Source organism: Dromiciops gliroides, chromosome 6 (assembly GCF_019393635.1).
Source record: "Dromiciops gliroides isolate mDroGli1 chromosome 6, mDroGli1.pri, whole genome shotgun sequence".
In the NCBI taxonomy this organism is placed as follows: domain Eukaryota; kingdom Metazoa; phylum Chordata; class Mammalia; order Microbiotheria; family Microbiotheriidae; genus Dromiciops; species Dromiciops gliroides.
In genome coordinates, this window is record NC_057866.1 from 123038300 (window position 1) to 123060898 (window position 22599).

Here is a 22599-nt window from a genome sequence, read left to right on the forward strand (position 1 = left end):
AAGGGCCCCTTTAAAGGGGCTTATTTGGCCTAGATATAAATCATATTTAACAAAATAATCATAGTACAAATATGAAATGTGTTAGACACAATTAAATTGTTGGTAGAAGGGGAGCAGAAGAGGATGTTAAGAGTGGAGACTGTAATCCTACTTTACTAATCTAAAAATTATTTGTTTTATTTTGTAGCATGGAAAACAACTGTATAGGGATGATTTTAGTGCAGTGCTTTGGAACCAGCTTATTTCTGATTTTTAAATTTGGCAACGACTAGTCAAGTTTTCTTGACTGATTTGAAATTTATTTACTATGTCTTCTGTTCTTTTTAGGTAAATACATTTTGTTTTCTTAAAAAAAATCACACACATACAAAACCTTATAGGTTAGTCTGGATTGGTCTTTTGAAGACCAAATACCTTCTTTTCCATCTTCTTAGAGCTTCAGATTAGATATTGAAATGTTTGCTTATATTATTCATGCAGTACTACCAGAATGAAACATTGAATACTCATTAGTATTACGTGATAATATAATTATACTCAACAGTACTTTAAGTAAAAATTTGGCATCACAAAATATTTTCTTCAGGACTCCTAACTAGGTATCTATTTTCTTATTACATATCACATGTGTTTAAAATTCCTTTGATCTCACTGACATGTAAGAGAGACTCTTGCCCATGACAAATTCAGTATGAAATCTCAAAGTCATTATTCTTAGAAGCACAAACCACATGTCGTCCATAAATAAAATTATAATTTTTCCAGATTTAAAAAATATATTTATGTACAGATTGTTTATCCTTTTAAATAATTTAATGAGTGGTCAGTCCTCATAATTATCAAAAACTTACTTATATCGAGTCTAACAGCTAAACCAGCCCAAGAAATGATGTTTAAAAACATTTCTTGAAATGTTTCATTTTGATTTTATTCATTTTTCATGATATTTTAAAAATAGATTTGCCTGATACTCAGCACAGTGTAATTGAATGGAAAAATTTAAGATTCTGGCTATTTTAATTCAGAATATTTTAAATTTAGAGGTTATTTAACATATCTATTAATGCTAGGCAGTTAAAAGAACTACAATGCATATCATAAAGTTTGTAAAAACAATGGCTTGCATGCATGCACTTAAAAAAAAAGTAAAGACAATTATAAACACACTGATGACTTTCTCTCTCCAACTTATCTAGTATGTATTTCCACAAGGGTTGTCTGAGATTTGGCAGCCCATATTTTGGCCTGTCACTTGTACTTTGAACAGAGTTCCATCTGCACACATACATAGCTTGTAGCGAACCCAGTCACCATTATTTAATTGATCTCCAAAGGAAGAACTTGGTAGGCGAGAGGTGCTGACCATCACAGATCCATTTAGGATGATGCTGTGCTCCTATTGGGAGAATAATAATATGTTCATTTACTACCAACAGCAGTAGTGAGAACAATAGTTAATAAATGCAGTTTACTGCCAAAATAACAAGAAAAGGGGATTACAACAGACAAGTAAGTTCAAATTCAACTAGAGGTCTTCTATCTTTAGAGCTTGATATATGATAGTCAACCTGCAATACATTTTGTTTTTCAACCATTAAATTAGTGCTGCACTGGAATTCTCATGGCCATGATAGATTTATAATGCTTGCAAACACTTACTGAAGATTAAAAAACGAAACTCAGCTCATTGTCATTTATAAAGTCTCATGCATATCAAGTCATAATATGGGGCTAAGGAATGGCCCTGTGACTTCACTGATTCAGGAAACTCCCAATATGAAGAAAATTCCTTTCTCCCAATGCAGGTCACCACCTTCTTTGGTAGTCTTTGAGTTGCCTAGGACTCTGAGAGGGTAAGGGACTTGTCTCTAGGGTCACAAGACCAGTACATGTCAGAAGTAAAAGTGTGGAACATAATGCTGCCTCTTAGTCATACTGCTAATAATGCTTCTGCCTAAAAATTAGCACAATGATTTTGATAAATAACATGAGAAAACATTTTTTCTTCATGAAGAAAATGATTTAATTCCTATCACTTTCTCATAATGACATATAGGAGTCAAACCAGTTTTATATATTTAAATATCGACATTCCAAACAAAATTTGGTACAGGCCAGACCAGACCTTTTTCCAACCTACTGCTCCCCAAACCTTCTTGTGTATGTATGTTAGATGATTTTTTTTTTTTGCAGGACCCTGTTGAAGTGTTATGTTATGATGGGAAGTAGATTTATGTTAAAGGTATTTTGGATATAATCTGTTATAAAAAGTAAGCATAAAGTTAATTTTTCACTACAGGATTTCAGGAAGATTGTGTTATGAAACTTTTAAAGTATTTAACAGTCCTATGGTTCATCCTGTTTAATTAAATTAATACATAATTTTGGCCACAAATAATATTTCAGACTTGAAAGAGGTACTCAATTGAGCTTTTGGCCCCTTCTTGGCACCACTCTTGTTACCAAAGAATCTTCTTCAGAAGAGAGAGAATTTTCTTCTGTAGCATTAAGATGAATCTGGTAACAATTCTAAAATAGTTATTTAATAAGCTCTTTGCTAACTATTAACCTTTTTTGTTTTTTTTTGCTATTAATCTTAACTGTATTTAAACAAAGGGCTATGCATGCTCAAAAATTTGGTTAAAAAAAAACCCACAGATTTAATTCAGCCTCATACACTTGACACTTACTAGCTGTGTGACCCTGGGCAAGTCACTTAACACCCATTGCCCCTTAAAAAAATTTTTTTTTAATGAAAAAAACCCCAACAGATTTAAGAAACATAGAAATCATGTACTTCCTCCTGCTTTTATTAGATAGATTTATAAGCCTGTGTGTACATATATTGGCCTGAACATGTGATTTTATTGATTTAGAGAACTCTGGGTTACAAAGCTTCCTTTACCAAGTGCAAACTGGCAACTGTTCTGCAATTTATGGCCTACAGAGTTGCCTGAGGCATTCAGTGACTTTTCAGGGTGGAGTAGCCAGTCTGTCAGAGGCAGGCCTTAACCCAGATCTTCCTAGTTCTGGTGGGGCTAGCTCTCTAGCTACTATGTTACAGTGCCCCTTAAAATCATATACTGAAGGGAAATGTTACTAAAAAGCAATTTATTAAATTGTTTTTAAAATTTATGTTACTGTTGCTTCACAATCTCATTTTTTTTACTCTATCTTAAGAACAAATGCAGTAACAGTGACTTTCAAAATTGCTGCTGATTCTGCCACCCAGTGGTCAGTTTAATTTTTTAAAACTTTATGTTCTTATTCTAAACGGTATATTATGGATTTTAAATTACCCATTATTGTTTCCTTAAGTTGAATTATAAGTCTTTAAAATTTGGTTTATTTTTATTTAATAGGGTGCTTTTTTACTATTTTAAAGTACTTTCATAGCTATGGTATCATTTTAATACTTCAAAGATTAAAATTGCAAAACTATTATTTCTATTTTCAAAAATAAAGAGACTGGGGCTCAGAGATATTTAAGAAGCCATGAATAGTACAGAGGTCTTTTGTTTCGTTGTAGAATTGATCTTTCTAGAAGATGATATCTGTGATCTTTTTTTTTTTGGTTAAGCATATTTTATTAATATCAGTAAAAGATTGACCACGTGTCTCCCTAACTTCTCATGGTCTCAGGCCACATAGTAGAGAAAGCTTCAGCATGGCAGTTAACTTGAGCAGGAAAAAAGCCCCAGCCCATCTCTCAGAGAGACGGCACATGGTCTCAAGGAGAGTTCAGAAGACAGATAAAACCTATGCCATCCTAAGAGGGAGAGCAGAGGCAAGCCAAGAGTCCACCCAGAGAAGAGAGCCAAGCATCAGACAAGAGTTTTATCTTCTTTTGATAGGGGTGGGTCATTGTACACTGATCAAAGCTAATTGGTGAGCATCATTCAATTCCATTGGCTGACATGACTTGAGGGCGGTCTACATTAAAATGAACTCTACAGATGACATAAGGGTGAAGAATGTAGAAGACCCTCACTCAAGTTGCTTAAGGCAAAGTCCATATCTAGGTGTAGTTTGATCCCTAAACTAGAAAAAAGAGTCTATTTCCATTTTTTTTTTGTTCCCTTGGGTTTAATCCCAAAGGAGACAAGATAGTTTCTTAAGGAGAACTGGATGTTCTGGAGTGGGGGATGAGGGTAGAGGGTGGGTAGAGAAACCACTGAAACTGATGTCTGGGACCCCCAGTATTGGTGATCTTGATGTGCATGTTCCCTCCGGCCATACAGACTGCAACCCATCCAGACTTTTGCAAATCCCATCCATTTTCTCTCATAAGTTTGTCACTGGGGATGCACCCAATATGCTAGGGCCTTCTTTGATTTTTCTTGACTTAACAAGGATAGGAATGGAACACATGAATTAGCCTTTATTCACATCACATTACTAACCCATCTTTTTCTTTTTTAATCATAACATTTCTTTGCATACATCTTTCCTAATTCACATCCACTATGAGCTTCTTCACTCCCCTAGGAGTGGTACAAGCATAAAGGGATTTTATATTCTATATTTTTCAATGACAGTGAAAATCAAGTCTACGGTGGAGTATCACTTGCAAAAGTCTGGCTCTTTCTTTCACAAATGATGCTCTTGACATCCATGTAGAATTATTCTCATAAACGTTTTATGTAGATGGAAAAGCAGGCATAAAGGATAGGGTATGTTGACACTTTTTTCGGTTGCCTTTTTCTCATTATTAATAAGGTCCAAGATTCTTTCCATACTTTTAGTATTTTCTCTTCTTTTTTTGGACACCTTGTGAATTGATGCCTCAATGCCCTTACAGTTATACTGCCTACAGAATGAATCTGCTCTATGTTTTTGTGATCTAAGCTGTTTTTCTTGTCTTTTTCCTATTAAGTATCATTTCTACATTCTCCATAAGCACATCTGGGACTGTGAAGTTAAAGTTCTGGTGTGGCTGCTCCCTGTACTTAATGGTGAAAAGAAAATTGTTCTAAAAATCTTTGCTGAGCTTTTTCATTTTTTTTTGTTAGTCATCTTTCTATTTTCCTTAAATGATCTAGGGATGAATTCTTAGTTGGTCCTCTTACCAAGATTTCTTTTTTTAATATTTTATTTTTTCCCAATTACATGTAAAGACAATTTTAAAGATTCATTTAAAAGCATTTTGAGTTTCAAGGTTATATGTGTGCAATCATGCAAAACATATTTCTACATTAGTCATGTTGTGAAAAAAGACAGACCAAAAAAACAAAAAAAAAAAGAAGAGAAAATACTAAAAATATGGAAAGAACTTTGAATCTTATTAATAGTGAGAAAAAGGCAACTGAAAAAATGTCAAAGATCCCTCATGGAACACACTCAATGCTTATATGTCGTTGGAAGAGTAAAAGGGGGACAATAATGATTGGTTAACAAGTAATAAGAAAATGAATATTAAAATGAGCAGACTTATTCTAATGAGGGGGTAGGGATATGACTGATTATATCACTGATAGACATAGAAAGACTATCTCAAATCAGATTACCCTCAGCCTCAATCTAATATGCCTGAGTAGAACACAATGTGTTGAATTCACCTCAGATTAAATTCTTTGTAAGGTTTTCTAATTGAGTGGGTTCTCCCAAAAAGGCATGTATTCTGAAAGGCAAGTAAGTACCCCATGGATTTGGGCAATCTTATTCATCATCAATGTCCTTCAGAGACTAAAGGACCTACAAGTTTCTGAAAAAATCATGGTCCTAATTTAATAATTGATTATTAATATAAGAAAGAAATAATCATTTCTCTCATCACCAAGTATCAAACTAGATGTCGAATTAATTGGGAAGATCCAAATGAACCTTATAGAATTCTTCACAGAAATTTATCTACCTCTTCATCCTGTGTAACAGGTTGTTTAATATTTGCAAGTATTTTTCACAGTGGTCTTTTTGCAAACACTTAATGTTGTGTAATTTAAGATTCTAAATGTGGATTCTAATCTGTTCCCCCAGTTTTTTTGGGAAACTGACTAAAATCACTGATAAAACAAGTTTAGGTTTTTAAGGGTTTATTGGAAAATAGAAAGAAAAAGATTGAGAAACAGAATTCCAACAGCCTGGCATTCCTATCTTTCCTCAAATTTCCTGTGAAGTCCTTTGCCGCCACCACCACCAAGTCAGGAACCCAAAAAGCCAAGAGCTCTCTGCGCAGGCTCCCTCTCCTCCTTCCTGTCTCCTCCCAGAAAATAGGAGGCTACTCAAGTTGATTGGCTGGTAGCCTTGATAGACAGCACCCATGAGCAAACGTCATTTCCTGACGCCAAGAAAAAGCCACAATGCCTCTGAGGCATTTCCTCATGGTGGAGCTTTCCCACAGCAAGTCTCCAGTAGGTGGCATCATTCCAATCATTCCAATATGAATATTACAAGATGACCAAATGTCCCCTAAAATTATGCTTCCTTGGGTTTTTTTTGTGCATAACAGAAAAAACTTCAGTGATCAATATGGCATAACAGACAAAGTACTGGCTCAAGAGTCAAAGGATGGGGCAGCTAGGTGGCGCAGTGGATAGAGCACCGGCCCTGGAGTCAGGAGGACCTGAGTTCAAATCCGGCCTCAGACATTTAACACTTACTAGCTGTGTGACCCTGGGCAAGTCACTTAACCCCAATTGCCTCACTAAAAACAAAAACAAAAACAAAAAAGAGTCAAACGATGAGGCCTCAAATTCTGCCAGCGATCCTACATGGATGACCTTGGACAAGTTACTTAATTTCCCTGAGCTTCATCTGCAAAATGAAAGGTTTAGACTAGATGGTCTCTGAATTACCTTCCAGCTTTATGTCATCATGAGCTAATCCTTTTTTGCCTAAGAAAGAACTTGTCATTCCTTCCATTAGCTACACCATTCTTTTTTCTGGTTTCATTTGTAGCATGAATTTCAAGACTGATATAAACCTATTTCCTTCTTTATAATGCATATACACATAATCCATGTATTCACATATACAAAAACGTTACTGCATGTATCTATGCACAACATAATTACTGAATGCAATGGCTACTCAACAGTGTTCACTACTGCTACTGAACTCCTTAGCAGAAACATGTTTTTAGTCATTCTTCTAATACTAAAGTAACTTATAACTTGAGACATATACCATGCATACTTTAAAAGGTGTATAGGAAAAAGAAATATCTCATTCCCCAAAGCCCTATTAAAAATTTATTGTTAAATTATACAGACTATTAAGAGTTTTTTTGTAGTTCCTTGCCTTTTGACGTATGGTTATGTTGCTTGATTTTTTTGAAAAACAACTTTAGTGAACTGAGACACAGAAGATTCTCAACAAGTATATGAATGATGACAATGAATGATTATTAAAAATGGCTAATATCCATCACAGAAAAGAGTAATTAGCAAATTAATTTAATTGCCAGGTTATTTATACTTCCAGTAACAAGTTTTATTACTCAGACCCCTTCACACAACCTGACATTACTCTCTCCATTATCCTCTCTCTTCTTCTGCCCACTGATAAATCTGTCCTTAATTGTTAAATCCAATGGTTTTTCCCTCAGTTCTCCCTCGGTTTTTGTGACACTGTTCTCTCTTGATTTTCCTTCCATCTCTCTGGCCGCTTCTTTGCAGTCTCTATATCTGTGGTTGTTCCCCAAAGTTCTGTTTGGGGTCTTCTCCTTTCTTCTCTCTAAATTCTTTCTCTTGATGATCTCATCAGTTCCCATGGGTTCAATTACTATCTCTATGCAGATGACTCACCAATTGTCTATTGGACATTTCCAATTCAATGTTCGGTAGGCATCTCAAACTCGGTATATCCAAAATAGAACTCATTAGCTTTTCTCCCCGAATGCACCCACTTTCACAATTTGACTATTTCTGTTAAGGGAACCAAAATCCTTTCAGTTAACTAAGTTCAAAATAATCCTTGATTTTTCACTGTACCTCATCACCCCCACCCTCCCTTATTGATTGGGTTGCCAAATCTTATATGTCTATTACAGTTCTTATCTCTGTCCTCTTCCCTCCATTTGCAGAGCTACCACACTAACTCAGGCTATCTTTGCCTCTTGCCTGAACTATTACAATATCTTCTTTATTGGTCTCCCTGCCAGTATTTTCTCATCTCTCTAATTCTTGCTCCACAGAACTCCCAAATTACTATTTCTAAAGCACACCTGATCATATGATTTTGCTGCTCTCCAGTGGTTCCTACTGCCTTATACAAACACCACTGCTTGGCATTCAAAATCTTTCCTAATTTGGCTCTAGCCTACCATTCCAGGTATATGGCATATTAAACACAACATGTCCAAAACAGAACTCATTCCTTTGCTCTAAATTTTTCCCCTCTTACAAACTTTCCAATTTCTGTTGAAGGTACTATTGATCTTTCTTAGTTTTACCAATTTGTAACCTTGGTGTTGTCTTCAACTCCACATTTTTCCTTACCCCTAATTAGCTGTCAAATCTTTCCATTCTGTCCTCTAACAACATACCTGGCTCCAATCCCTTCTCTCTACCCAAAGACCTAGTTCAGGTCTTCATGAGCTTTTACCTAAATCAGGAGCTCTTAAGCTGAGGTCCTTGAATTTGTCTTTAAAAAATATTTTGATGACTATTTAAACAGAATTAGTTTTCTTTGAGTGTACATTTTTTTTTTTTTAGTGAGGCAATTGGGGTTAAGTGACTTGCCCAGGGTCACACAGCTAGTAAGTGTTAAGTGTCTGAGGCCGGATTTGAACTCAGGTACTCCTGACTCCACGGCCGGTGCTCTATCCACTGCGCCACCTAGCTGCCCCGAGTGTACATTTTTTAATGTATTTAAAAACATAATTTGGAGAAGGGGTCCCTGGGATGGACTATTCTTCCAAAAGGGTGTGTGACCCCCAAAAGGCTGATCCTGGCCATTTCAATAGCCTCCTAATTGGTCTCCTTGTTTCAAGTCTCTCCCCACTTTCAGTCCGTCCTCCATGATGCTAACAAAGTGACTTTCCTTAGGGACAGAAGTGATTATGTCATACCTCTATTCAATAAATTCTAGTGACTCTTTTCTGCCTCTTAGACAAACTATGAACTTCTCTGATTAGCTTTTAAATCCTCTCACAACCTTGTCCCAAACTCTTTCCAACCTCTCTTGCACTCTTTAATTCAGGCAAAATGTTCTTGCTTTTCATTCACACACAATACTCCCTCCCTTCCTTTTCCATGGCTTTGAACTAACAGTCCCCCATTGCCTGGAATGCACTTCCCTTCCCCTCCACCTCACAGAATTTGTCCTTTCTTCTTTCAAGACAGCCCAAGCATCACCTTTTTATTTTTTAAGTTTTACTGATGTGTTTTATTTTTACATTACAAACATTTATAGATTATTGGCACTCCAAGAAACATCTCTTGTTAAACTAAAAATAGTGACCTCATCTGTATTTAAAAATTTTTTTTAATTTACCAAATTAACTAACTCCACCCCCACTCTACTGGAAAAGAAAAAGAAATTCCTTTCAACACATATGTATAGTCAACCAAAATAAATTCCCTCATTGACTACACAGAAAAATAGATCTCATTGTGCACCTTAAATCTGTCACCTCTGTCAGGAAGTGGATAGTATGCTTTATCACTGATCCTTTAGAATCATGGATAAGTCACAATACAGAAGATAGTTTTTTAACACATTTGAAGTTATTTGTCTTTATAGTGTTGCTATTGAATAAATTATTCTTTTGGTTCTACTCATTTAATTTTCCATTTATTATTATTTCATTCTAGTTTGTTATTATTAAATGCTAGATATATTAGTAATTATGAAATGCATATTAAAGCAATTGTGATTCTACCTCATACCAATTAGATTGGCAAAGATGACAAAAAGGGAAAAAGATAAGTGTTAGAGAAGATATAGGAAAATGGGCACAATGATGTAATACTGGTGGACTTGTGAATGGGTACAACCATTCTGGAAATCAATTTAGAATTATAAAAAAAAGTTACTAAGTAGTGCACACCCTATACAACTGTAGGGTCTATTACCCCAAAGGGATTTTTGTTTTAAGTAGGAAAAAGGTCCTGTGTGTACAAAAATATTTAAAGAAGCTCTTTTCATGGTATCAAAAAACTGAAAACTAAAAGTATGCTCAAGAATTGAGAAATAGCTGAATAAGTGGTAGTATAGGAATGTGATGGTTTCAAAGATACCTGGAAAGACTCATATGAACTGATGTAGAGTGAAGGAAGCAGAACCAGGAGATCAATTTCTACTTTAACATCAATATTACAAAGACAAAAACTTCTGAAAACTTCTATAAACTGATGAAGAACTAAATGAGAAGAACAAGGAGAACAATTTATATAACATTAAGCACCACTTTCTACATGAAATCTTTCCTGAGTTCTGCAACTGCTAGTGCCCCTTCCCTCCCTCGAACTATCTTGTTTTGAACTACTTTGTAAAGGGTTTCCCAAAAGTCTTAGTGTAGTCTTAAGCTCTTAAAACTTAAAGGGAGTTTTGTAAGGCAAGTATTAAAACATTTATTTTACAGATGAGGAAACTGAGCTAAAAAGAGATTAAGTGATTTATCAAAGGAAACATATCCTAGTACTCTTCTTACTAAATCTCTATCTTTGTACAATTCTAAAGTAGATAAAACTATACCCCCATTTTATGGAATAAGTTCTTAAAAACTTATACCTGCGATAAGACTTTTGGGATACCCTGTATTAATTCTCTTTATATTTATTTGCTGTGTATATGTATATATGTGTGTGTACATATGTATGTGCATATACACACATATACATCCACACACTTAAATTTATATACAAAGACACATGCATATACACATCCACAGATATATCTATCCTTTGTGTTTCCCCCCAAACTCCTTGCAAACAAGGATTGTTTCATTCGCTGCATTTGTATCAGTATCTAGCACAAAGGAGTTACTTAAGGAATACTTGTTCATTGATATTATTCTTTTTTAAATACTCTATGTTCCAGCCACATCTGCCTACTTGTTATTTCCTATAGAGGGCATGTCATCTCTGGTCTGCAATCCTTTGTACAGGTTGTCTCCCTGTCCTGGAATACAACGTCTCCTACAAGACTTGGCTCAAGTCTGCCTCCTATTTAAGGTCTTTCTTCCTAATTCTTCATATCCTCCCTCCTGAAATTACTTCCTATTTGCTTTGTATATATTTTGTACTGGTTATTAGCATGGCTATTTTTTCCCTAGGACAATCCCTGGACATGCTTAATAAAAGTTTGTTCAATAAATGATTCAACAAGCATTTATTGTTTACTCTTTACTAGGTCTTGTGCTGAGGATACAAAGACAAAATTAAACACTCCCTCGGTTCTACTGGGGGAAACAACATGTCTAAGTCTTATAGGAGACAATGTGGGGGTGGGAGAAAGGCACCAGTAAAGGTGGAAATCATCAAAGGACTCAGGTAGAATGTGGCCCTTAAGCTGAACTTTGAAGGAAAGTAGGAATTATGAGGAGTTGTTGAACGAACCAGTGAATAAATATGATCTTGTGAGAACTGTGAACCTGTGAAAGCATTTGGCAAATCCAGCCCTCTAGTGTGAAACACAAGTTACAAAATTCAAACACATTTTTGAAATCTGAATATAATATCCTGTAGATGAATGTGATCAATGAGGATACTTTAAAAAAACATTCATCTTGATAATGGAAGTACAACTAGAAATATATTTTATAAATTTTCTATTTATAGAAATAGAAATGTAGAAGCTGTGGAATCTATAACCGCATCTGAATAAGTAATTTAATATAATTTATTTTTGATTTCTTAAAATCTGGAAATTGAATAGCAATAACAAAGGGAAATGAAGTCTTATATTTCTAATTCTCATAGTGAAACAATTTTCTTGAGGTTTTTTTTTTAGTATACACTTACAGCTTTTAATTCGACATTACCACCCACATGAAATTCAATGGTTTTGCCCATAATGAATACACCTTCATTCCCACGGACAATGGCACGCCCATCAACTTTTATATTTAAATCACTTGTAGCATTGCTGGTAATCTGAAAAAAAAAAAACACCATATCAAATAAGTGTGTTAAAATATGGCTTATAAATCTGTGTAAGAATTATTATCATAAATAGTCATACTATGTTTGTAAGATATTCATTTTTGTTTCAAAAGGAAGAATATTCCTGGGAATTTTGTAGGGTTGAAATTATGTCTATTTTGAAGATGAAGAAATTGAGCAACAAAGAGATTAGGTGACTTACCAAAGGAAATATAACCCAGTATTCTCTCTATATTAAATGATGTATTCTTGTATAATACTAAATTATATAAAACCTTACTTCCATTTTAAATATTTGGATAATAGCTCCACCACTGTTATTAATATAAAAAGCAAAAATAAAATCCATACCCTTTCAGTAGATGCTTTTTGTACATTCAAACTCTTTACTCCACTTGGCAAATGAAATTCGTGGGTTTCATAGTCTGTACTGAATAAAATATTTTGAGTCCTTGGGTCAAAAAACTGCATGCCAATGTCACTTGTAATAGAAGTTTTGTTCTTTTCTACACTGAGTTTCGTTGTTCCTTGCTGAAAAACAATCTTTAGAAACATACTTTATGGTGAATATGGTTTCAAAACATATCATAAACAAAATCCATGGAATTATAACAGATTAAAGAGATTCTCTGTAGCCCTAATTTTATACTATATGGAAAATAGATGCTATAAAAGGATATCTTGTGTACTTGCATAATGGGTAAGGGAGTTGGGAATGGCTACTCCTAATATGAGACACAAAACATATAGTTCATGGCACTTCAGCAGTAGGGTGGGGGAGAGACATCTGGAGTGGCACCTACTGGTACCTGAAAGCTTTGCGAAGGAGAAAGACCATGTGATAACAAATGGTTGTAAATAATCTATGTCAGGAAGAGTCCTAGAGCAGTCTAAGTTTTTTGGACCAGGAAGGTACATAATAATAGCTACCTTCACCTGAAGTAGAGAATGAGTACAATGTATATTCTTAATAATTTTTATTAGTGAAACTCCCCATAGAAAAGAATACTCATTATATACTGTCAGAGAATAAAGTATGGAACTTAAAGAAAACATCATGTTTCCCTATTAAGGTTAGACTTTCTAGTAAAAATAAATATGTTTATGGATTTTCTAAAGAGAAAAGTTTTGGCTTCCAACACTATTCATAAAACACCCCACAAATCATACAGTTGGAAGAGACTAAAGAGGTCATATGGTTTAATGCTCACTCCCTGTTTAGTAACAAAAATGAACATGCATTTTTAATAAATGACTTATCTCTAATATCCCATTCCCATTGTTGCCTTAATTAGCATGATAACTTACTGGTTGGTTATTGCCAGTGATAACCAAATTTTCATTACGTCTGCCTCCTACTGTGCTCTTATAAAGAGGATGTATAACTCCCATATCAGATACTTGTTTAAATCGCAGCAAACCACTCTCATGGAATTCCATACTGTCACAGCCATTGGGTCCAATTCGGATCACAGCCCAGATAACAAGCGTTATCTAAAAAAGTAAAATAAACTCAATATTACATTTAGCATAACATCAGACATAACTAGGAGGAAAAAACCTATATATCTCCCGAAAGAAAACAAAAAGAGACATAATTAAGTGCTTTCTAAAAGAAATGCAGTAAAAATGTCATGATCATAGAAATGGCATACTATTTATAAAAGACTTTTTTTTCTTTTTCTTTTTCTTTTTTTTTTCAGGGCAATGAGGGTTAAGTGATTTGCCCAGGGTCACACAGCTAGAAAGTATCAAGTGTCTGAAGCTGGATTTGAACTCAGGTCCTCCTGAATCCAGGGCCAGTGCTCTATCCACTGCACCACCTAGCTGCCCCCTATAGAAGACTTTTAAAGAATGGAATTTAAATAATAAATATGAAATAAATTTGTAAAAACATATGAAGCACTGGAAATCAAAGAAATTAGTATACATAGTAAATGTAACTAGGAAAGGAAAAATGTATGCATAAATACTAAGATGAATGAACAGAGAATGGGTATAATATGTCAAAATGACACATGACAATATATACAACATTTTGTACCAGTGGTTTCTCACCTCTCTATGGAGAGGAAAATGTATTTCATTATTCATCTTCTGGAACCAATAGGGGTCGTTGTATTTGAAGTGAGTTCAGCTGCCTTTTTCTATTGTTTACCTTTATTTTCTTGTGGCCATTGTGTATATTGCTCTCTTGGTGGTTCTTTCATCTCTTGTATAAGTTCATACAAGTATCCCCAAATTTTTTTGAATTATTCATATTCATTGTTTCTTATGGCAAATAACGTCCCTTTACATTTATCTCTTCTTCTTAAGTAATTTCCCATCGAGTACTAACTCATTACAGAGTTAACACAAGGTGATGTGGAAAGAGTATTGCACTGGGAGTTGGAAAAATATTCTTGGGAAGCAGCACAGTGCAACAGAAAGTGTACTGGATTTGGAAATAGAGGACCTGGGTCTAAAACTTAGCTCTGCTTCCTACATAAAAGACTACTCAGTCTTTTAACCTCTTTTGAATTTAGTTTCCTTATCCATAAAATAAAAGGAGTTGGGCTAAATGACCTAATGAATTTCCTTCTATTTCTAATGCTATGATCCTAAGACCTGAGTTCAAATCCTAACTATTTTACAGAACTTACTAGCTTTGTGACACTGGATAAGTCACCCAACCTTTGTTAGCCCCAGGCAACTGCAATAACTGTGCTGTATGTAGGGCTGAAAAACAATCAGTTCAGATCACCCCCAGTCTGAAAACCAGAAGAACAAATGAATGCTTTATGCTAATAATGGAAAACATAAAGAAAACATTAAACATTCTATATGTTTTACTCACAATTAAATTGATGACAGCCAAGATAAAAAGGAGAACAATCACACAGATGGCTAAATTGCCCTTTCTCCCCCTCAGGCCAGTTTTATGGAGCCGATCTTCATCAATTGGAATATATCCAGCTTTAAAGTTACTGTTATGCTCTTTATTAACATTTCTTCGCTCAACAGCCTTCTCCCGCATAGACTTCTTTACAGGACCATTGGAACTTTGCTAGACGATGCAGAACACCAAGTTAATAAGTTACAAATTCATGCTCAAAGTAATGAAAGTTGAATTACTAACTGGAATTTTCATTAGTAATGAAAAAGTAGATTTTGTATAACCTGCATCTATAGCAGTCAGCCATTCAATTGTATTAATTAACATAAAGTAGAAGGTACATCTCCATAATTTGATATATTCTGCCTCCTTCCTCTTACTGGCTCTCCTATGCATATGTAGTTTAATACTGGGGATAGGTTAAAGATGTCCATCAGCATATAATGCTATAGATAAAACCAACTCTGCCTTTCAACTACAGAGAAATGTGAGCTGACATACAAGAACTGGATGACCATATGGCACAATGGGATTTGAGCTAAGCCCCAAGAATGAGTGGTATTTGAGGGAAGTACATGGAGAAGAGTAATGTCTGAGAAGATAGGATAGGTGGAAAGTGACAGGTGGTAAAGGGCTTTAAATACCAGACATAGGCGTTTATAATTGATCCCAGAGGTAATAAGGGGTTGTTAGAGTTTATATTGAGGGTGAAGGGAGGAGAGTTATATGGTCATACCTGTGTTTTAGGTAAATTGCTTTGATGTTTGTATGAGGGAAGCACTCAAATGGGGAGAGATTTGAGGTAGAGATTGGTGAGAAGTGTTAAAGACTTGAACTAGGGTGGTGGTTTTATGAGTAGAAGAAGGGGAATTATTTGAGAGATGTTGTAGACATAGAAATGTTCAGGTAGAAGATTTGGTAAATGATTGTATTCATGGCCTGGTAATGGGGGATTGAGGATAACAGAGATGGTGAACCTGGGTAACTAGAAAGAGGGTGGTGTCTTGGACAATAACAGGACAATCTGTACGGAGATTACAAATATTCTTCTATCTAATACATGAATGGTCAAGTCAGGAATGAGATTATAGCTCTTCTCTCTCACTCCTCTAAAATGTTTTGAGAAGCAACCCCAGGTAACTGTAATAACTGTCCTGAGTGTAGGGCTGAAAAACAATTGGTGAGTGGGGTACTCCCTGAGCTCCTAAACCCAGCAAGAACAACTATGTAAATAGAAGACATTCTGAACCAGAAAAGAAAGGATGTGCCAATAAGTTAAGATGATCCAAGATGTAAAACTCTGAGGCTGAAGAGCCAGTATACAAAATAAGGTGTAAGAAAACAGGCACTCTGGTCTGAAGGTGCCTTTGGGCTATAAAAACATTTGGGTAAGACAGACACTCAGGAGTATCCTTGCCTATGGGCTGTACCACAGAATAAATGAGTACCATCTGCTGGAAGTTAATCAGAATCCTAGAAAAGGAACAGAACAGAGAAAGGGACATATGATGCCTCCCCCTGCTGGGAGCTGAGGAAAATGGGAAGGCACAGCAAAATGAAATAGCAATCAGTGACATCAGCTGAGAGCAGCTAGAAAAAGAGCATGGCTGAACAGACAGATGAAGGGGGCTGATACAGTGCCACCAGTTGGAGCTCCACCAAGGGCAATGCTGAATGTGACCAAGACTGTACTGTGTGTCTGTCTGTGTATGGAGGGTTGTTCACCGATGGGTATTATTATTATTGGTTATGATCCAAGTCCTGTCTATTTCTCTTAACTTATAACTGAATTTGGGCCTTGAGATCTTGAGTGTTTATAAGAGGTAATGGTGACTACTTGGGGCTTGGGGTGGGGGGGTGCTGAAATTACCACAAAAGTGAGAAATCACCCATAGTAGGCTTGAGGCTGTCATATATTGAGGGAGCCTCTAATAGTAGGGTTACACAATCACAAATTAACTTAATGATGAAGAGGAAGTGTCCCAATGTAGCTACATGAGAAGCTCTCTAGTGAGCTCAGATTTTAAAAAGACATGTACACAAGATGAAAATAGAGACATATAACCAAATATGAATAAAAATGGCTTGGAAATAGTGTACAAAAAGCAAAAGCCTAGAACAGCAGAGGTTTGTGAGGGGAAAAATGGCCAATAGCAATTTTAAAAGCTTACTGACCAAATCTTAGTATATAACTTGATTTAAAAATTTTCATTTCCTCCTTCCTTCACTCTAATTACAGGGACTTGAATACATGTATTTGTGTGGTACATTACCTTTTATAAATAAAAGGATCAATGTGAGAGAAACTAATCATAGTTAAATCCTAGAAAGTTTCTTGAAAGATCTGGAGTAAAGTGACTTGTCCAGAGTCATAAAGTTAATAAAAGTCAAGAGGCAGAATATGTACCCAACTTTTATTGGGTTCTTGCTGAATATAATCTCCTTGAGGGCTTAACTTGTTCTCATTTTTCTATTTGTATCCCTAGCACCTAGCATAATGCCCGACACAGTGTAGGTACTTAATGGATACTTGCTGAATTGAAATATAATATCCTTTTATATAAAAAACTTTTTAATAAAGATTCTTTTATAAAGTCTTTTAAAGTTCTTTATAACTTGGCCTCTTCCTACCTTTCCAGGCTTCTTAAACATTACTCTCCTCCACATATTTTGTGATCCAGTGATTTTTGACTTCCTTGTTCTTCCTGACCATGACATTTCACTTTTGGACTCCAAGCATTTTCTACGTCTATTTAACATGCCTAGAACTCTTTCCCTTCTCATTTTCACTTCCTGGGTTCCTACAAGTTCAAGCTAAAGTCTCACCCTTTCCAGTCCTCTTTAAGCTGACTGCCTTCCTCTGAGAATTCCTGGATCTAAGACCAACTAAGGAGCCCCCCCTAAAGAGCCCACTCTATCACAATGGCACTCACATTGATGTTAAATGACTATGATAGTGATTTGGTGTTGGTGACAGAACTAGGAATAAGAGAAACTGAACGTTCAAATTAAATCCAAGCTTCCCAGTATGAGGATAAAGTTTGATAAAGAAAACAGGAAGCAAGTTGAGGGATCTCTTTGAGAGGAGAGGACCAAGTTAGACTTTCTGTACTCAAGAGATTGAGGCAGCTCAGGGAAAGGTCAGCTCATACTGGAGATAGAAGCAGAGCAACAAGAAGTAGGGTACAGACTTCTTGGCTAGCTAAGAAGAACCCACATCAGAAACAAATTGGATTAGGCTAACTAGACAGAGCCATCAAGAATGAGAGGATGGGGGCAGCAAGGTGGCACAGTGGATAAAGCACCAGCTCTGGATTCAGGAGGACCTGAGTTCAAATCCAGCCTCAGACACTTGACATGTACTAGCTGTGTGACCCTGGGCAAGTCACTTAACCCTCACTGCCCCTAAAAAGAAAAAAAAAATGAGGGGATCCTTAAGTAAGACACTTTTAAATCTTATCTGTTTGACTGTAATTATTTATATAAAGATACACCTAGATTGTTAATGATACCCATGTTTTTACTAGTTTTGTCACATGAAAGAAAACAGACATAAGCACAATTTGCTGTTGCGTAGGAAAGAAAAAATGAGGGCTATTCACAAGAGTAAGCACCAAGGCTTAGGTAGTATCAGTGAAGTGAACCTGGCATTTTATAGCACGTTCTCTATTATGTGTCAGAGAAAGTCAGCATGGAGATTTAAGACCAGCCAGGAAAACAGGCAACAAAATAGTCACAGTATTTTTTTTTTGAAGTTTAAAAAAAGTGGAAAAAAGAGGATGCTTATTGATTAGAACAGGGGTTCTTAAATTTTTTCCACCCATGACTCCCTTTTGCCTGAAATTTTTATGTGAAACCAGGTACATAAAATAGGTAAACATAACCTTTTACTGTTTTTTTGTTTGTTTGTTTTTACGGGGCAATGAGGGTTAAGTGACTTGCCCAGGGTCACACAGCTAGTAAGTGTCAAGTGTCTGAGGCCGGATTTGAACTCAGGTACTCCTGAATCCAGGGCCAGCACTTCAACCACTGTGCCATCTAGCTGCCCCCATAACCTTTTACTGTTGCCAAATTTTTCATGACCCCCCACATTCAGTTAAGCAAGCCCATATGGAGTCATGACCCACAATTTAAGAAGCTTTGAATTTGAGAATGGTTGCATAAATTGTGGTATATGAATATAATGAAATATAAGAAACAACAAATATAAGGAATTCAGAAATGTACAAAAAGACTTCCATGAGTTAATGTAGACTTTAAAGGACAAAATCAGGAATACCATATATAATGATAACAATTAAATTAAAAGAACACTAAAACAAAGCCAAATACCAAGCAATTATAATGATCGTGTTGGCTCCGGAGAACAGATGATAATGACATGGTCATTATGTCAGTTAGCTTTGCTGAAATTTTAATTTTATTAATTTTTTGTTATAAGGATCATGTTCATTGGGTATCACTCTAGCCCACTTTGGGTTCCCCCAAGTATCTGTCCTAGGTTCTCTCTGTACTATTTTACTTGGTGATCTCATGAATTCCCATGGATTCAATTATCATCTCTAAATAGATAATTCTCACATCTCTTTAGCTAGTCATAATCTCTCTCTTGACCTCCAGTTTCATATCTCTAACTGCCTTTTGGATATCTCAAATGGATGTCCCATTGGCATCTTAAGCTTAATTAAATCCGTAACTGAACTCATTGGCTTTCTCCTCAAACCTATCCTATTACTATTGAGGGTACCACCAACCTGTTTATTCTATCTTCAGAGCATCTTTTGTATATACCCCACCCCCTTCTTCCTGTTACACTGCCACCATCCTAGTGCAAGCCCTTAACACCTCACACCTGGACTCTTGAAATAGCCAATTGGTTGGTCTTCCTGCCTCAACTCTCCTTACTACAGTATATTCTCCACTCAGCGGTCACCCTCCTAGTCAACAAACTCCCCTGGCTCCCTATTATTTCTATGATTAAATATAAAATTCTGTTTTTAAAGTCCATCATAACCTGACCTCTTCCTAGATCTCTAGGCTTCTTTATACCTTACTCTTCTCCACATATACTGTCCTCCTTGTTCTTCCTTGAATAGGATATTTCACCTTTGGATTCTATGCATTTTCTTTGTATATTTCCCAGGCTTGGAACTCTCTCCCTTCTCATCTTAATCTCTTAGCTTCCTTCAAATTTCAGCTAAAGCCTCAATTTTGCAAGAAACCTTTCCCAGTCCTCCTTAATCTTATTGCCTTCCCGATGATGTAATCTCTATAATTTATCCCTTATCTATTATGTTTGTAAATAGTTGTTAGAATGTCATCCTTATTAGACTGGGAGCTCATTGAGAGCAGAGACTATTTTTCTTTCCATTCTTTGTATCACCAGTACTTAGCATAGTGCCTTACACATAGTAGGTGCTTAATAAATGCTTGTTCACTGACTGTGGTAGGGAAGTATAGCTAGAAAAGACTGAAGTAAAAACAAAAGGCTTCAAGATAAGACTTGAAGGATGCTAGAAAGTGGAGATGAGAAGGGAGAGAGTTCTAGGCATTCAGAAGAGACAGAAAATGCTTGTAGTCCAGAAGTAAAGAATCATGTTCGAGGAAAAGCAAGAAAGCCAGTATCACTGGATCATAGAATATGTGGAGAGGATTAAGATATAAAAAGCCTGGAAAGGTAGGAAGAAGCCAAGTTATGAAAGACTTTGAACACCAACAGAGGATTTTATATTTGATCCTGGAAGTAACAGGGAGTCACTGGAATTTATTGATTAAGAGGGTGAGGAGACTTGGGGCAGGGAGACCCACCAGTAAGCCATTCCAAGAGTCTAGGTGTGAGGTGATGAGGACTTGCACCAGGATGATGGCAGTATCAAAGGAGAAGAGATGCTCTGAAGATAGGATCAACAAGACACCAACAGATTGGATATGGGGGGGGGGGGTGAGAGAGAATGAGGCCTTGAAGATGACACCTAGATTGTGAGTATGGGTAACCAGGAAGATGGTAGTATCCTCGACAGTAATAGAGAAGTTAGGAGGAGAGGAGGGTTTGAGGGAAAAGATAATGATTTCAGTTATGGACTTGTTGAGTTTTAGATGTCTATGGGCCATCCTGTTTGAAATGTCCAAAAGGCAGCTAAGATATGAAATTGCAGGTCAGCAGAGAAATTAGGGCTTGATAAACAATTCTAAGAACCATCTGCTTAGAGATAAAAATTGAGTCCATGGAAGCTCATGAAATCACCAAGTGAAATAGTATAGAAGCACTTAAAATTCTTTATGGAACAGAGTAAAAAAATCAGCCATGGAACTACTGGGTGGCTTTAATATGAACTTCGATTAATGTTCAGAATCTCAACATTTTTCAGAAATCCTAAATATAATTAAATTTTCGGTAGTAATCACATTTTTTTAAGACAAAAAGGGAGGAGGTTTTAAGTCCCTTTGCCTATTATTTTTGCAGGCCCATGCAGAAAAGCATAGGTTAATAATATGGGTACTAATACAATATTCACACATCTTCTTGAGAGGATTTTTAAAAAACCGTTTAAACTACACATTAGGAGATATAGGATGCCTTTATTTCTAGCCCAAGAGGATCCCCTTATGGACTGGGATTGTCTCGGAAACCCGAGGAGGCGGGAGGGTGGAGACTGGAATGACAAGACGGGGTGGGGAGGCAGGCTGACATCCCGGGGACAGCTGATGGTGGTGGAGCTGGGGGTGTTTAGCCGCAGGGCCTCCGGGGTGCGAGTTATATTTACACGCAACTTTGACAAGCTTTTCTCCTTCAACGGTCCGGCTCCCCCTCTCCTCCCGGGGCCCCGGGGACGGATCGCCCCCTCCCTCTCTCCCTGAGGCCTCGCTGCGCAGCTCCGGGCCCCCCGGGGCAGACGGCTGGTCCCGGGGAGGAGGGGGAAGGGGGAGGAGGGATGGCTGGGCCCTAGACTCCGGGGGAGGCGCGGCGGGCAGGTCCGGGAGGGGAAGGCAGATGCGGCTTCCCGACCCCTTCCCTCCCGGGGAAGCGCCCCCTCCCCGCTCCATCCCAGGCAGCAGCTCCGGGGCAAGGCCGCCTCCAAACGCCCACAGGACTGACCTGCTCGGCCGCCGCCGCCGCCGCTGCCGTGGCCGCCATGTTCCCACTCCGCCGGCCGCCGCTGCCAGCCCGAGGCAGTGCCCTCAGCCCCCGCTCGCCCCCCGCCGCTCGCGCCTGCGCCTGCACCCGCGCCTGTGCCCCGGCGGCGAGAGCGCGCGCGGCGCGTGCGCGCAGCCCCCGCTGTGCCCGGGCTCTGGAGGGTGGGACCAGCAGGGCGGAGGAGGCTTCTGCCCGGTCCCGCAGCTGGACCTCGCAGTTAGGGCCTTGCAGAGGCCTCCTCCTGCTCCCCAGCCCAGGCCAGGAAGGAGGACCCCGGCCGTCCCCTCGCCCTGCCACCACCGGGGTGGCCTGCGTGGTGGGGCTGGGGGCCTCCCAGAGGTGGGTGAACTCCTGGACAGACGCCAAATACACCGGATCCCGTGGGTTGGTTATCGGGGCAGCGGTGGAGCAAAGCGATGCTTTCAGCCCCGACGGGCACATCAGCATGTGCTAGGGAAGGAACTTGTGTATTGGTATCACCTTTGTTTCCGCATCAATTTTCCCCTCCCTACCCCGAGACCCCTCCCTTGTGACCGATTTAG

The 22599-nt window shown here is 37.6% G+C and overlaps 1 protein-coding gene across 1 annotated transcript; it reads right to left on the reverse strand.

Moving 5' to 3' along the window:
- Positions 1-1112: 1112 nt before the first annotated feature.
- Positions 1113-22117, reverse strand: SGCB (sarcoglycan beta). Its single transcript, XM_043970692.1, has 6 exons — positions 22019-22117; positions 14884-15093; positions 13356-13541; positions 12399-12590; positions 11907-12038; positions 1113-1396 (listed from the first exon to the last, which is right to left on the reverse strand). The coding sequence occupies exons 1-6, from the start codon at positions 22055-22057 to the stop codon at positions 1193-1195; spliced, it is 963 nt and encodes a 320-aa protein (XP_043826627.1). The 5' UTR covers positions 22058-22117; the 3' UTR covers positions 1113-1192.
- Between the last annotated feature and the right edge of the window lie 482 nt (positions 22118-22599).